General features: G+C 41.9%; 1 protein-coding gene across 2 annotated transcripts; it reads right to left on the bottom strand.

Moving 5' to 3' along the window:
* Window positions 1-6,176: 6,176 nt before the first annotated feature.
* On the bottom strand, window positions 6,177-15,114 carry slc5a7a (solute carrier family 5 member 7a). 2 transcript variants are annotated; one of them, XM_050053992.1, is made up of 9 exons: window positions 14,962-15,114; window positions 13,902-14,130; window positions 13,524-13,637; window positions 12,946-13,101; window positions 12,678-12,826; window positions 12,268-12,411; window positions 10,943-11,096; window positions 10,049-10,266; window positions 6,177-9,940 (listed from the first exon to the last, which is right to left on the bottom strand). In XM_050053992.1, the coding sequence occupies exons 2-9, from the start codon at window positions 14,083-14,085 to the stop codon at window positions 9,266-9,268; spliced, it is 1,794 nt and encodes a 597-aa protein (XP_049909949.1). In that variant the 5' UTR covers window positions 14,086-14,130; window positions 14,962-15,114; the 3' UTR covers window positions 6,177-9,265. The 2 variants fall into 2 exon arrangements, with proteins under 2 accessions (XP_049909949.1, XP_049909957.1); XM_050054000.1 differs by having other exon boundaries at window positions 13,902-14,127.
* Window positions 15,115-16,261: the final 1,147 nt, after the last annotated feature.

The following is a 16,261-nucleotide window of genomic DNA, read 5'->3' as shown; positions in this document are numbered from 1 at the left end:
CCTGGGAAGAGTCACTGGCAGTAATGTTCCAGTGCTACTCACCAGGGCAATGTTGTTAATATAAGGACAAACTTTTGTAACCTTAAAGTTCCGTATTTGGCTTTTTGCATTAAAAAGTTTGCACATTGAAACTCTTGTTAAAACTGAGCCAAATTTATTGTAAAATACTGTAAGAGTGATTTATTGTGCATCTTTGGAAAACTATAAAAATCAATTAATGTATTCGACCAAAACCCAAATTAAGAGAGAGGAAAAAAAACAGAGATAAACATTGTGATACACTGACATGACTGTTGGAAGACATTTGGATTTCACATGGTTTCCCGTCCTCAGTCTCTGCACCACTGACTCTCCATACATGCAGGTCCAATAGAACAATTAGATTGTCATTGATCCATTGGAGCTGACGGCTCTCCACCACTTGTAAAATCTAGTCTCGGAGGATCTGAGTAACTGTTTGACTCACAGCTCTAATTCCATATCAGTGAAGCTGATTCATGGCTCTGACTCATTAGGAATCAGAGGGGTTTGCTGATGGTAGAGCGGTCGCCTCATTCTTGTGGCGAGCTCCAGACGGTTCTACCTGCAGCCTTCCCGAGTGGAACAAAGCTGGTTCTATAATTAAGTTCTCGTGGATGATTCGATTTGAGCAGCCGCTACATTCATTTTGCTAAAGATGCTCCTCAGCTGCTTGGAGGGACTAATGGAGGAGATGGAGAGATATATGGGAAACAATTAGACATGACATTATCGTATGGTGTGTGTGTGTGTGTGTTTGTGCATGTGTCTGTAGTCGTGTATAAAAAAAGCTGTATGTTTCTACCAATGAATCAATAACCCTTTTTCCTCAACACTTATGTTGATACACCACACACATACTCTCTCATCTCAGACCTACATCTTTCTCTTCTCTCCTTCTCCGTCCCTCGCCCTCTTCCGATGTTTCAATTAGCTAACTTGCAATTAAATTACAGGGCACATTACTTAAAAGGGACATAAATAGTGGCCAGCCGACATGATGGTGCCTCAGCCACAGATGAGATATGAGTTGCCTTGTGTCACGCTATCTGGACATGAGACGGTATGATCCTGAAATCTTGTTTGATGCTCTGCAACATGTTCAATCACATATTTTCACCTTTGTCTGTGCTGACATTAAAAAACATTAAAGCCTCCCTCCACCTAAAAATGTGTTAATACATCATTACTTCACTTTAATATTTGACCTTCACCATGCAGAATGAAGGGGGAAGTTTCTCTGTGCTCAACGTAAACCTGAAAACAAATACGTACAAGCATCATTTTATGACATCACAACATGCCTGGAAGCCAATCATGATCCAGTATGCAGCTTACATAGACTCTTACGGCCATCCTGATGTCGTGAGCTCAATATTCTGATTCTCTCTGTATCAGTCTGGCCCCGCTGCCGCCCCAAACACTTTCCAGAAATTAAAATCCAACAGGGGCTAGTCAGGGATCTGCACCGTGGTTGACAATGTAAGCAGCCAATCAGGGGCTGCGTTGTAGTTAATGACACAAAATGCTGGCTGCAGCTTGCAGCAATAGTGGCAGCTCCCACTCCTTAGTAAAGTAAACACAACAGTAAGGACAGTTATTGCAGAAATAGAGTCAATTACAACAATCAAGCAAGAACAAGAGTAGGTACTTGTTTGTTGCTGTTCTTCCAACTCGATTTGGCAAAAGCTTGGTTTATCAACTGGGTCCGTTGGTGATGAAGATGTTCCCCGGTGTTTTGTTATGCTGATTGGCTGAAGGAGTTTCTGTCAACGTGAGTTCTCACGCCCACTGAAAGTGTTTGAGGTTGCAGCAGGGCCAGACTGATGTATAAATACACTTTTATAACTCTTATTTAAAGCAGATTATTTCTCATTTCACTGTGTTTAATGTGTGGTTATGTTTAGGCACAAAAACCATTTGGTTATGGATGTTAGGAGGAGATAATTTTTTTGACTAAATACCTGAAACTGGCCACAATTATGGCTGAAAATGCCATCGATGTTAGTTATCTGCAGCTTGGCAGCCATCTTGCCTGCCATCCAGGATCCCCTCCACCTCCTGGTGATAACTTGAGGACATACACATGTAATCAGAGGGTCATTTAAGAAATGGTAGGTGAGAAACGTACAAAGGTAATGTCTCCGTAGTCTGCAGAAACATACACCGCCGACATTTTCTTCTGCTGACTGCGCTGATGTCTTATAGCGTCTGAAGTTTTCTTGGCAAACAATAAGAAATATTAACGCTGCTTTCCAACCTGCGTTTCACGCTGAAACACTCCTGACAGGACGGTGTTCAGGAGCAGGGGCTGTTTGGAGCTTCAGTCACATGAAAACTGTCTGAAGTCTGAGGTTGAAGGCGCTGCCCCACTCAAGTGCAACTCTGTATTTCACAAAGCTGGGCGACTTGTGACAGACAGATTAAAAAAGAAAACGGAGGCAGCAGAGACTAAGTTTTATGTGCTGTTATGAGTCAAGCTCCAAAAACGTGGGATCCTAAAATACTCTTAATGGATTTCAATAGACCGGATCACTGTGACGTCACTCTAACAACAACAGTCACTCCTGGGTAGACTAGCAAATAATTACAATTGTGGAGATATGTGAAATCGGCAAACTTGCTTATTTCTGTAGTCATTTTCAGCCGTAACTGTTACGTTTAAAGATATAATTAAACACTAGGATCTGACCTATCTAACGTTTCTGCTGTGCTTCTTTCTTGTACTTTGTTGCTTTGCAAGCATCTTTGATAAACCAAATCTACCAGCACGGAAGCTAAACAAAGTACTGCTGTAGATGGGGTCAGAGCAAGACATATTTTAGCCACTTAAAAAAAACAATATCAGTGTAAGTGTACACTATACTTTAATATTTGCTCTACTTTGCCTTACACACTGACTGATCGAAGCAGAGGTAGACCACCAACTCAGTATTCTGACTTCTGAATCTGGTGATAAAACAGCTTCAATTCCCCATCTGACAAAGTAAAGTGGTGAAAATATTCTAAATATAAGATAAACATTGATTTTTTTGGGTGAAGGGCCTTTTTTAGGTGGCTAAAAAAAATGATTTTATCTATCTAAGATTTTCTACCCAAAAGTTATTGTAAATAAACACTGTGATTTGGTCTATAGTGTCTTTCTTTAGATGGTCCCTGTCAGTTAAGGGCCCATCTTTAAAATTCCTCACCCCCAGTTGGTATTGCAGACATTTAGCTGTTGTCACAGGCAATCCTTATGGTGAGTACACTGATTTATATGTATATAATTGGTGGAGTGTCCCTTTAAACTAAACATGCAACCATCATGATATTGTTGAAAAGGGGTCTTTATGAAATGTGTCGTCTTTAAATTAATCTAAATGTTTAAGTTTTGTTGTGACACAGGGATGTTGACTTTTTGGTGATGTTTGAGGCCAATTACATTATATGAAATGAGATAAAATTAACCAAACATTAGGCTATGCAAATTTGGGTCTGACCCCAACCTCCTAAATGTTAAACAAAAAACATTCCATATCACAAATAACATTTCCGGCGAGCAGTGTGATACCTGGACAGTCTCCTCGCTGTGACTCGTCTCTCTAAAGTTATGCAAGATATCTATCTGAACGCACCGTCTGCTCGCTGTAATCTCATCTCCTCATGTCCACGTCGAGGGAAAGTGCCCTAATGGGACCTTGATTCCCAGAATTCCCTTTTTATCTCCTCAGGTTGGTCTGGGAAAATGAGGCAGACAGCTGTAGCAGATAAAATGTAGTGAAGGAAAAATGGCTCAATTTAACATTTTGAAACATGTTGTCTGTCCAACAGCCAAAGTTAAAGTCTGCCGCTCCGCCTTCTGGGACCTAATTAGATACTCAAAGAATCTTCCACCAAGAAGAGCAAGAAGGAAAGACTGCAGCTGTATGAGGGGTTCTCAGTTTGTGACTAGTTGATCGAGTCCTCAGGGGTCTTAAGAAATAGGGAAGCAAGAAGTTAATATGAGCTTTCATAGAAGAGAAGGGAAGAAATATATGTCTAAAAATGTGTCAATTGGAGATTATTACAAATGCAGGACAAAAATCTGCACTGGCATAATATCAATGACACCTGGAAAGTCATCACAGGACGTTCTAAATATAACCAGTCGTGATAAACGAATGAATCTGTTTTGGTTTACATCCAAATGCTCTCTGGACGACAGCAGAAACCATCCCCCAACCTTCTCCTCCTCACCCGTAAAGCCTTAAATAAATGGATTGACTTTTGGACAAGCGACAGTTTTCCGTCATAATTGTTAATTATCATGAGTGCTCTCTGAGGTACTTTCGATGAATGGAGATGGGACGCTCTCTCTCCTCCTCCACCCTCTGTTTTTTTTAATGGGATTGGTCTTAGTTCTCAAGGACGTCAAAAAGGACGCTGGCGATGGAGGGAGGAGGTGCGACGGATGGGTGGGGCACCTGCGTCACTCCTGCGCATCAGGGGTTGGTGGATTTTATGGCAACAGGCGCCAGGAAGCTACACCCCCTCTAACCTCCCCCCACCCCTCAAGTCCATCTCCCCTGCCTGACCACCAGCAGCCCCACCCACTCCCTGAGTGGCTCCTCCCTGAGTCCGAGACAAGAGAGAGTACAGCACTTAAGGTAATGTAAATAACCAGAGAGTGAGAGCTATTTTAAGACACTCTCTTTCACTGTGGCCGCGGAGGGGGACAAAGATGCAAGCCAAGCGATTGTAATTTCAGTCACGTTTTCGGACATGTTCTCTTTCTCCGTCTACCAGCCAGCTAGCTGAAGGGCCTGACTGCTAAGAAAGAGCTTGGGCTGGCTTCACTCTCAATGCGAGCCTTTTTCTACAGAGAGAGACGTTTTTTAAAATATAGATTTTACAGTAACAGACAGCTGAAGGTCTGAAGCCTGAGATATCTCATTTGAACTTAAAATTTCACACAAAATGTAGAAATTCTATAAATTAGATCCTATAAATAAGCCATCTTCCAAAAGGGAACGTAAGAAAATCTGAGGTTCACAGAAACATGTACAGAATTGAAAATAATGACAATTTCAGCACACAAAAGTGTACTCTTGCTTTTCTTCTGATCTTTGTTTTTTTCTTTTTTCTTTTTGTAAATAAATCAGTTAGGTTACATCTTTAAGCCTCTAAAATGATAAACACAACAGTGAAAAATTACTTTTTGGTTGAACCCTGGTCAACATACTGTAGCTCTGTTTAAGAAATCACATGCCAAGGAACCTCGACCCTGGAGGACCATGATGCTCTTCATGATTCAGCATCATGACCAACAAAAAAACAAACAATTAAACAAAGAACAACGACAACAACCCCCCAAAACAGCTTAAAAGACCCAACTGTGTATACTACAATCTAATTTAGTAAAAATTCGTAAAGAAAATTTGTTTTTCTCACATGCCTCCATGAAAAACAGCCAACATATTGATTCATATTGACTGACTGGGGACCACCTTTATCAACAGCAAAATTATATCAAACTCACACAATTTTTGCAGCATAATCCAAGTCTCATTTATCCAGTCGTATACTCAGTACTTCCCAAACATTTTCACTAAAACCTTAAAACTGAACTGAAGGTGAAACTTATCCATGCTCTCTTTAAAGTCAGACTCCACTGCTGAGGATTTTTAGATGAAATGCATGTGTTTGCTTGTGCCAGAGAATGCTTCAAATTACAGTAACCACAATTTTAACCATTTACAACCAGTAAAAACCAGACAACCAGTGTTTTCCCCGGGTCATGGTCACTCACTGGGCCCAGTTTTACAATAACAGAGGGTTAAACATCTGGCAGAATATACAAATATACAAGATAGAAGTGTTTTACTGGATAGTGACACTTGGATTATATTATGTGAGAGGTTTTTTTTCTCTGATACAGTTTTGCTGTTGTTAAATGTGGACCCCAATCAATCAGTAAATCAATATGTTTGCTGTTTGTTGTGGAGGCATGTTAGAAAAACAAAGAGTTTATGTCATGAATTCAAAGGTAACCCTGCATGACTAACTGATTTACAAATGGTCGTTTTGTGGGTGAACTATTCCTTTAAGTAGAACCACATTTTTAGTACCCTCAGAGTGTCTTGTTGGACATGAGTCGGCAAACAAAAAATGTGAAATACCAATTTAATCTTCTTCCAAAAGTAGAATTTATATATCTTCCTGAAATAATAGTTTCTTTTTTTATTGTTTGATCTTTTATGACATCAAAAATAAATAAACATTTAGACAGCATCTTTTCTATCTTATATCAACAATATTTAACCAGCATGATTTGTTACCTGTGTACATATATTTTTTTCCTCCATATTTATACAAACATACACATCACAGAGAAAATAATCTGTACACTGCTGTCGACAACAAACGAAAGAACAGACCTGTGAAGCAGAACCTGCCGCCACCTTGTTCTGCAACTGTTACTGTTTGACTTTGCGAAAATCACAAACAAAAACATACACAAACAGCAGTAGAAGTACACTACTTGATATAATCAGATCTTTTTTTTGTAGAGGTTACATTCATATTCAAGTCTTTGTTCGCTGCAGTCTGACCACAGTCCGGTCGCAGCTGTGGAAATTAAACTGTTTTCATGAGCTTCATTAAGGCAGTTGAATACAAGATCATTTTAAACACTAATTTACACTGATTTTTATGATTAAAACGGCTTCTACACCTGACGTTAAAGAGAATATTAGCTAATGCTTCAAGTCAACTACCGTCACTACAGCTTGTATATTTCCTAGTCAGCATGATACATGGATTGTTTCTTTCTTGATTCACAGTCATGATGTGTTCATAACAAGAGACGTGATTGCCTGTCAAAACCTGTATGAAACTAAATCAGGTCTGGGTGTTGGTTAACATGTCGATGACATCACAGTTTATTTAATGTCTTAAATCATGAATCAAAACCTGATTATTTCAGTGCTGCAAATGTTCATCACACATAACATAAATTTATTGGCTTGATATGACTTAATAAAGCTTCTCCATCATTTCTTCTTGTTGATGTTTTTTACTTTCTCACAACCAGATATTTGTAATAATTGCTGTACAGGTGTTTGTGTATGTGTTATTGCTTTCATCTATTTGATACTACAGTAATGTCTTCTTCCAGACTATGGTTGTGCTGTCAGTCGCATCTTATAAAGTGTTACCTGTTTCATTCCTTCTCATATTTCTGATAAAATATGTCACCACTCAGTAGATGTTTGCAGCATCTCTTATCTTCACTCATCTGTTTTTTGTTCTGCTTTTTCATTAGTGATAAAAAATAAAATTTAATCAAATTAAAGCTGGGGCAGGCAGAAATCGCACGCTCCTCCTGCAGCTCTCCCCTCTCTGTCTTGAGCTCCTCCTACCAGACGACCACAGGCATATACACGCTCTTCATACAGTCACCAAGTGTTTCCCGTACATTGATTTATTTCATTCTACAGTTGTGTGCTGCGCATTAGCTCAGCCCCTCCTTGTTCCTCTGTTTCTCTGTTTATCGAACCACAAATGAGACAAGAATTAGCAGCCTTTGTCCCACTCCCTGCCACTATGGACTGCTTCCGTCATGAGGAGAACAGGCAGCCAGCGCAAACCCTTCCAGCGCAGGGTGTCACAGCGCCATGATGGCCAGCAGCGGCACTGGGTCTGACTGTGTAACCAACATATTCTCACTCTGACCTCGTCACATATGGATGTTTGGTCATGGACTTTCCATGTAGAGATATGACGTGCAAGATACCCTGGGTGTGTTGGTTGTTGACATTCTGAGACACCATGTCACCTTCAACCTGTTACATGCATTGTCTGTTTTCAAAATACACTTCCATTTTCACAGGAAAGTTTTCATACAGTCTCTTTCAAAATAAACGCACTACGTCAGTACAACACCGCAAATTAACGTCTTTTTTTTCCTTCAACAACTAATGCACGTGGTTAGGTTTAGGAAAAGACAGGGTTTGGCGTACTCTTACAGGAAGCAAACACCGGCATCCCAGGTGAAAGTCGGTGGCTGGTGGACCCATCGACCACCTCTCTCGCATGCCCTACTCGGACTTTCGCCGCCTTAACTTTCATTCTTGTCCCTTCACATTTCCCTGATGCCACCGGCTGCATATCATACCGACGTGAAAGGACAGCTTTTTTTGTCAATGTCTGACGCCGGAAGTCACTGCCCAAGTGCCGGTTTTCGACGACTTCCAAGTGAGACCGGGGCTGGGGCTGTCTGGTTCCCTGGATCTAAGGTTTGTGCTGGCTGGATTCAGGTTGCTGTGGCTACTGACAGTCTAGTGGTCTTCTGAGCTGCTGCCCACTCTCCTCCCAGAAGGCTGGTTTGTAGTGGTGAGGAATGAGGCAGAGGACACACAGTGATTCGAGGCTCTAGCTAATGTTAGCTACATAAGCATAAACTTAGAGCTGCAGCTCTGAGCCTTTGGCTTCGGTTGGCATAAAGCTAAACTATTAGCAACATTTTCTCTCCATCTCTGAAATACTTTGCAGATATTAACACTTGTTTTATTTCATTTATTGTCACACTCTCTTTTAGACTCTTTTTGATAAGCCCTGCTTCCTTTTTTGGGTTGCTTTGCATTGTCGGTAGTTGTTGTCAGTGCTGAATTAGCAACCTCTCTGCAGGATTCTCTGCCATTGAATCGGGCACATGCATCTGTATTTCTAGAACAGCCAGTGGGAACACCCTCTCTCTGAAATGACCTGTGATTGGCCAAAGTCTCCCATCACAACCTAGATTTTCCAAAGCCTGAAAACAGAACCAAGAGGAGGTGCAGACGTCTATCTTTCCCTCAGACCTTTCGAAATACAATATGCTCAGAGTTTAGGATGAGATTTTTAACCAGTGACGCCAAAATTAAACTGCCTACCCCAGCTTTAAGTCTGTGAACACAGTTTTCTTTAAGTAGATCTCCAAAGCAGTTCGTAAAAGGATGAATATACAGTACACCCAGCTATCTATAAGTACTACATGAGTGAATGTTTGATGTACGTCACAGAAAGAACTTCATGTCCGGACAATCAGCAAGCTGCTACACTATATATCCCAACATGTGGCTGTTATCCAGTCACCACATGCTGGATGTGGTACTTTTGTAGTCCCAAGGGAGGATGTTTGCTCGTAGTCTCTTACGTCTTTTTGCAGGATCTGACAGAGTAACCAGTTCTCTGGCTGTTCACTCACATGTTCTTTTTTTTTTTTTAAAATCACATCCTGAGTTTGTTATTCGTCATCATGGTGAGAGGAATCGGGGCTGGACTCCTCCTCCTCCTCCTCCACTGTTTCTTTTGGCAACGTGTCACGGCGTGTGAAGGCGGTCGCCAAGGTCACGCTCAGCCGCGATTTGACAGGCGCCATCTCCGACAGCCCGATGTTGTTTCCACGAGTCACAAGTGTCGTCTTATCCATAATCTCCCCACTGTGCTTGGACACCACTGCGTCGAGAAAGTCATATTTGTGTGAAATCTTGCCGCTTTCAAACAGGTACTTTGCCAGGTAGGAGAACGCAACGTTGCCCAAAAAGGAGGCGATCATGGAGACGGTCTTGAAGGGGAACTTCTGGACGATAACTTCCTCCTTTTCTCCAGTCATGTGGTGTATTCTCTCCTCAGTGATCCAGCCAGGGTAATAAATGAAAGGAGGCAGCCGCAGGTAGGGCTCACCTCCACCTATACGCAGCACCATGCCAAACAGGTAGGCAGCCACAGAGCCGTACGTGTTGGTCCCTTTGACAAAGAGCACACTGAGCAGCTGGGGGAAGATGATGACGTAAACCAGGTCTGAGCTCAGATACCAGAGGCCGTAAACTGTCCCGGTCACCAGCGCCATTACTGTGGCAAGGCCGCCGAATACAAAGATGGTAATTCGCATCACCCACACGATCTCACGGTCAGAAGCCTGAGGAGACCGAGAGGAGTGGAAAAAGGATTGTGACGTGTGCAGAACAGCCAAAAACAACCCAAAAGAAACATGGATTTTGACTCCAGGGAACACGCATGTACTCACCGACTGTCTGAAGGCGAGCTGGTAGATGTTCCGTGCAAACATGGAGCTCGCTGAAAGGATGGAGGAGTCTGCAGAGGACATGACAGCTGCAGACACGGCACCCAGGCCGAAGAAAGAGACAAACGGGGGGCAAAGGTACTGGAGCACAATGGGTAGAATCATGTCCGCTTGTTCCTTCTCTTTAGGAGAAATGGCGCCATAACTTGTCTGGTTCCAGTCTGAGCAAGGGAGAGATGTAATGACACATCCAATATGGCCAGTATACGACATATACTATAGCATAAATAAATAACCACGTGGCCTCCAGAGAACTTTTTGAAATTTCTCAGAAATTAAGGTAATTTGCTATTAAACATTCATAATACTGAAATATAATGATTTAAAAACTAAATATGAAAGCACTGCAACATTTCTTTCTCATATATTTTGGTTTTGTAATTTTTATTTCATTAAAACCAATTTTGCAAAGGTGTGAAATTAAATAGGATTTTATTGATGATAGTAATAAGCAAGGTTGAACATCAAGCCTGTCTGCATAGATAGAAAAAACCCTATAATTTTAATTCTGTAATGACGGCTCATGTTTTTTTCCCCCATTTTAAAACAGCATAAAACAAAGTTGTGTATTCAGGTATTCACCGAGAAATCTGACGCCTAAAAATCTGGATATCAAACCTCTAATTTGGTCCCTTGCCTCCCTCTAATGTAATATTTACACAGCCAGTGTGGTTATTAAATAGATTGCTGCTTCATTATGGATGAGGTGAACCAGCTGCTATTTACCAGGCTCTCTCAGATCTAAGGGCAACATGGACCCATCCAGAGCATTCCCCTCCCCAAACAAACACACACACAGACTGTGCATATGTGAGCTCATGTGTGAGGCTCTCTAACCTGTGGAGGCCCCGATGGCCCCGATGAGAACGGAGGGCACAGCCATGACGAGGCACCCGAAAGCAGCCAGGAAGGAGAGGACCTGGGCGTAGGTGGCCGAGGAGGCGGACAGAACTCTCTGGAAATACACCTGCCAGGGTATTCCTCCGAGCATCTGCAGGACAGTTAGAAACCAGAGGATAACATTCACAAAACTCAAGCCTAACACAGATATGTCAGTTTTATTCAAATCGCAGCCCCTTCATGACAAGCAGCAACAGATAAACACTGATTTACAACATGAAACTGCTTAATTCAGTGTTTTTACTGGTTTTAATCACCTGGTCTGTTTGTTTTGGAGAGGAAGAGACCTCTGTGGATAATTCGGCTACCGGTAAAAACCTCCTGAACGATGCACACTGAAGGGATCCTAGCTGGGAGAAATTTCAGCCGGCTGCAATCTGCAATCATCACTGCTAGATGCCACTTCATCCCCCTAAAATTCAAGGTCCTCAATAGGCTTCATCGGTAGGTTTGCCAGAATCTACCCGTGGTCAGACCCAATTTGGCCCACATGTAACCAAGAGTCAGCCAACAAGCCATGTTCAGAGCCATGTACCACTCTGACCTCTGACTTAGTATAGTTTTTGTCGTTTTGTGTCTCTTTATGGTCATTTTGTGTCTTTCTGAGGTCATTTTGTTTCTTTTTGAAATAATTGTGTGTCTTTTTTTGGTCATTTTGTGTCTCTTTATGGTTGTTTTGTGCCGTTTGTAGTTATTTTGTGTCTCTTTGCAGTTCCATCATGTCTCTTTGTTGTCTTTTTGTGTTTCCCCCTGGTTGATACTCATTAATTTGAGTGACATTTTGCAGATGAAGGCCAGGAGGGTCCCTGAAACTTTGGGCCCCTTGCCTGTGAGTAGGCCTGTTCAGTAATTCATTCATGTGAACACACAAATCAGGCAGAGGTTATGGCTTTTTCCACTTTACGTTATTGGCTAGACAACTGATTGATTTTAGTTAGAAGCAGGCAGCACCACTGTCCTGTAATCGCTTGGTGGAGGAGGTGATGGTACACTTCCAACTTGAGCACCCTAAATATGTTTTCCCTTTTGTATTACTTGCCATATAGCTCAATTAAATGATTTGATAAAGAGCTGTAGTATATTCACTACAAGTGATGTGGCTGATGTTTATCACTTGTAAATTTTCTGTAAATCAACCAATAGTCTCAGCATGATGGTATTTAGTTCATCAACACAATCAGCTTTAGACCTTTTGACCTAGTATTGGTCTAGTGGACAAAATTCTGATGAAGTGAGGGATGAATAACTCATGTTGACTGTACCAGGAGGCAGAAGTTGTCGATCCAGACCCAGGTGTCAGTCTTGTTGACGCTGCCTCTCCAGGGTGACTGGTACACCTGCTTCACTGCAGTAACGGTAATGTCCGACACCGCAGGGTTGATCAAAGCAAAGGGGACACTGATCCACTGTGGACGTCAAAAAACAAGCACAGGAAAACAAAAACTTAATGGGATTATAACTTAAGCTCTTTGTTTATCTCACCTTAGTTTGTTGTGAGCCCTTGGAGCATTTGTGGCTATATTTGTGCAGAATTCTTAGAGTGACTTGGCATATTTTCAGTCAAGGTCAAAGTACATCTGGTGCAACAAATACAGTAAACCTACTCAAGATGTGTATCTGACTACACTAGTTGCTATCATGTACTTTTCATTTCTGCTCAGCTTGAACCTACCAGGCCAACAAAGATACAGAAGAGCTGCACGACGTCAGTGTAGGCCACAGAGTAAAGTCCTCCGACCAGGGTGTAAAAGATGGCAATGAGCGCTGAGATAACCACTGACATCTTAATGTTGATGTCCACGATGACACTCAGTGTGGCACCTAAGATCATGAGCAAACAGATGAAAGGATATTATGACCACTGCAACATCACATCAAAAATCTGATCTTATTGCCCACAGGAATCTTTTCTTTTGTTGCCTATAGAGACATGAACTCACCGAGGGCTGATAGGATAGCAGCAGACCAAAAGATCTCACCCATCAGTGCGGGTATGAAGAGGAGGCCACCCATGCGTTTCCCATACAGCTGCTGGAATGGGTCCAGCATGGTGACGTAACCTCGTGAGCGCATGGGCTTAGCAAAAAAAAGACCACCTAGGACAAAGAGTGGAGACATTACAGACTGAGGAGGAGGAGGGCACTCACCATCCAGAGGCCCTGAATCAACTGGCTTTTGTCAAGTCTACATTTATACATAGTCAAGGTTACTTGATATTAATGTTACAACTGACAGAAATCATAAAACAGATGCTTGAACAAACAGGTTTAAGACTGAACAAGGATTTTCCCCTGCAGAGGTGAAGTTCTCTCCCTCAGAGGGATGAATGGAGGACCCAGTGACGGTTTAATTAGCACCTAAACTAAAAATCTCAATCAGGTATGTGGTCAGTAAGTCAGTATATTAATGTGTGGGGTGTGTTGTAGTGTGAATGTGCATAAGGACCCAACATCCCCTCTTATGTTCCTGCTAACAAGGAATGTCCTACCTCTATTTTACATTGTTTAAAACCACTCACCCACAACGAGACTGAGGGCATAGCCGAAGGGAGCTTGAGCCCAAGCCAAGCCATAATCAGGCAGATACACATACTCAGCTGTGCCATTTATATATCCTCCTCCAACCCAGGTCGCTGAAAACACCCACACACACACACAACCAGGATGCCACATGAGAAAATCAGACAAAAGAATTTCATATATTTGGCATTTGTGCTAATAAAAATATATATAAAATGTTACAAAATGTTGGCAATTATTTCTAAAGAAAACATCCTGAAACAAGTTAGAATAAAAATTAAACTATTAAAACAGATCTGTGGGTTAATTTTAAAGCCTTTTTAAACAGTCTTGGTAACTGAAATCCTGTGAGACTGAGTCATAAATACAAACTTTACCTGTCATGGTAAATCCACCGACAAATAATCCAATGTCTCTCCCTCCGACCATGATGGTTTCGCTGCGGTCGGTGCCCTCCGCCTCCCCGGAGTGTTTGTTCTTCCATGCCGCCCAGATGCCCACGAACAGGATCAGCAGATAGAAGAGCGCGATAGCCACAAGCCCCTCTACATGGATGGTCATTGTCGCACCGGTCTGCCGCTAGGAACGGGAGGGCATGGAGACCTGCTTTGGCGCACGGAGAAAAAAAGGTTCAGATTTTGAAGTTTTTAGTGCAGTGCGTAAAAACAGTAATTTGGCGTGTAGTTTTCTACAACAATTTGATATTTTGCTTCGTTTGAAACCCACAGAAAACTTTGATTTTTAGCAGGTTTTAGTTGGATTAACTGACCATTCACGCGTTGACTTGCTGAAATAGAAAATTAGAATAAAAATATTGCATGAGAGAGAATTTAATCTGCTTACTTGCTAGTTTTAATTCGCTCTTGTGGCTCTCAAAGCTGTGTTTTTTTTTTTGAAATATGACTTACAATTAAGTGCAGGTCATTTGTGGCGATCGTCTTTCTACATTTTATAGCAATAAGGAAAGTGAACATCTGTTGAAAAGAAACCTGAGTCTCTCTTTATATTTTTTCTTGATTCCTTCAGGCAAAGACATTCAGTAAGCGCCATATAGTTCCTGGTTCAATTCAAACAAATGTCAAACAATTCCCCAAATAAATTAGAATAAATTAAAGAAAACTGTGAGATTAGTTCAAAAATACATCCCAGTTTATCTTTCATTTTCTGACTTTGTTTTTTCTGTCTTTTCTTTTGTCCTTCTCTCCGTACACTCGCGCGTAAAAGTCAAATTACGCACAAGATTCATGATAAGAATATGACCACCCAAAGCTCTAAACATGTGTCTCCAAATTTTGTTGCTGATAAAGAACTTTCACCTCAACATCTCCACTTTTGTCATGCTCAAATCAACAATATATCATCCTCTAAAATGTCATTTGATTTAATAAACGGACCTAAACAGTTTACTAAAGCTTGGAAAACACATGCAAAACTCACCTCAAGTGTTTCTAGAGTCATGTGCTGGGGCACCTGAGGCAGAAAACAGTGAGCAGAACAGTTTGGACGGTTTATTAGGAAACCTCGTCCCCGTCTTTGCACCGGCGAGGAACAGTTAAATGACACGTTGGTGGAGGTCTCCCGGGTGACTTACTGGAGCTTATAAGGGGGCAGGTGCCGTCAGAGGACTGATACACACGTCAGAGAAACCAAACGTCCCTCTTAATGAGCACCTTGCATGGAAACACGTCACAGTGTACCGGATGATCTGAGTGGAGGAGGAGGGTGAAAGAGGTTCCTTCACTCAATAACGGGGATGGATGGGCAGCTTGTTTTTTTTTTTTTAAACCACTGAATGGCATGACATGAATTTTAATATCAACGTTGCATTTTTACACATTAAATAATCGATAATCTGTGGGGGAGTTTTAGTCTCCATGTGGCTCCTGCTCCTTCAAACTGCGTAACAGCCGCCTAATTGCGCAGCCATACTTCATGTGGCCTTTTATCCGCTGTCACTCTCCACAGCCGGCATTTTACCTTACAACCGCAATTAACTTTGCTCCACAGGAACAGGTTTTTTTTGCGCGACTGAGAGGGAGAGGAAGTCGCCCTGATGCCCTCATTGCTTTGCAGTGAAGGAAACTGTGGAGCGATGTATTTATTGGAAAACAACAACTTAAATTTAATACGCATCAAGTGCATTTTACAGGACTTCACCTCTGTCAAGCTTGTTAATCTTCACCACTTTCTGAAACAGACACCGTCCACTCTTCTTCCTGATTTGGGGCCTAGCATGGAGGGATTCATAGACTAATATGCTCCCCACCTTTGAGCAATTAGAAATCATTTAAGTGCACTGTGCCTGCCACTTTCCCTTCAGGGTTTATATCAGTGAACTGTGTCTTCTTAATGGCCGTCTCTGCCTCAAGTCGTTTAATCTGGGCTACTCTTGTCAAAACTGACAGACATCCAATTAGGATGGATCCTGAGGAGCAGCAGGAGAGATTTAATGATACAGTCTGACTTTAAGAAAAAAACTGACACACACGCACACACACACACTCACACACACACCCATACACACTAAGCATGGGACAGATGCACAATAGTGTAAAGGAGAAGTTATTTCCTAAAGAGGGCCCAGGTGTTTGCTCATAAAGAGAAATGGTGACAAGTTGCAACTGCTGGACGCGCACAGCGCCCCCTTCTGGCGACAGAAGCGTTTCAGCACCATGGACAGAGGTCTGTAAATTTGCCTCACTGTACACTGTTAGGAAACGTTTAAATTGAGCTTAAT

The sequence above is a fragment of the Epinephelus moara genome, chromosome 1 (genome assembly GCF_006386435.1).
Source record: "Epinephelus moara isolate mb chromosome 1, YSFRI_EMoa_1.0, whole genome shotgun sequence".
Classification (NCBI taxonomy): Eukaryota; Metazoa; Chordata; class Actinopteri; order Perciformes; family Serranidae; genus Epinephelus; species Epinephelus moara.
The sequence above is the reverse complement of the archived record's forward strand: the minus strand, read 5'-3'. Positions and strand labels throughout refer to the sequence as shown.

What these genes read in the sequence shown, in the direction of transcription:
- slc5a7a (XM_050053992.1), bottom strand. Translation starts at nt 14,085, where the DNA reads ATGACCATCCATGTAGAGGGGCTTGTGGCTATCGCGCTCTTCTATCTG. An exon ending in CGGTGGATTTACCATGACAG is followed by an intron (nt 13,638 to 13,901) that starts GTAAAGTTTGTA and finishes GGGTGTTTTCAG; the next exon opens with CGACCTGGGTTGGAGGAGGA. An exon ending in TGCTATCCTATCAGCCCTCG is followed by an intron (nt 12,827 to 12,945) that starts GTGAGTTCATGT and finishes TCATGATCTTAG; the next exon opens with GTGCCACACTGAGTGTCATC.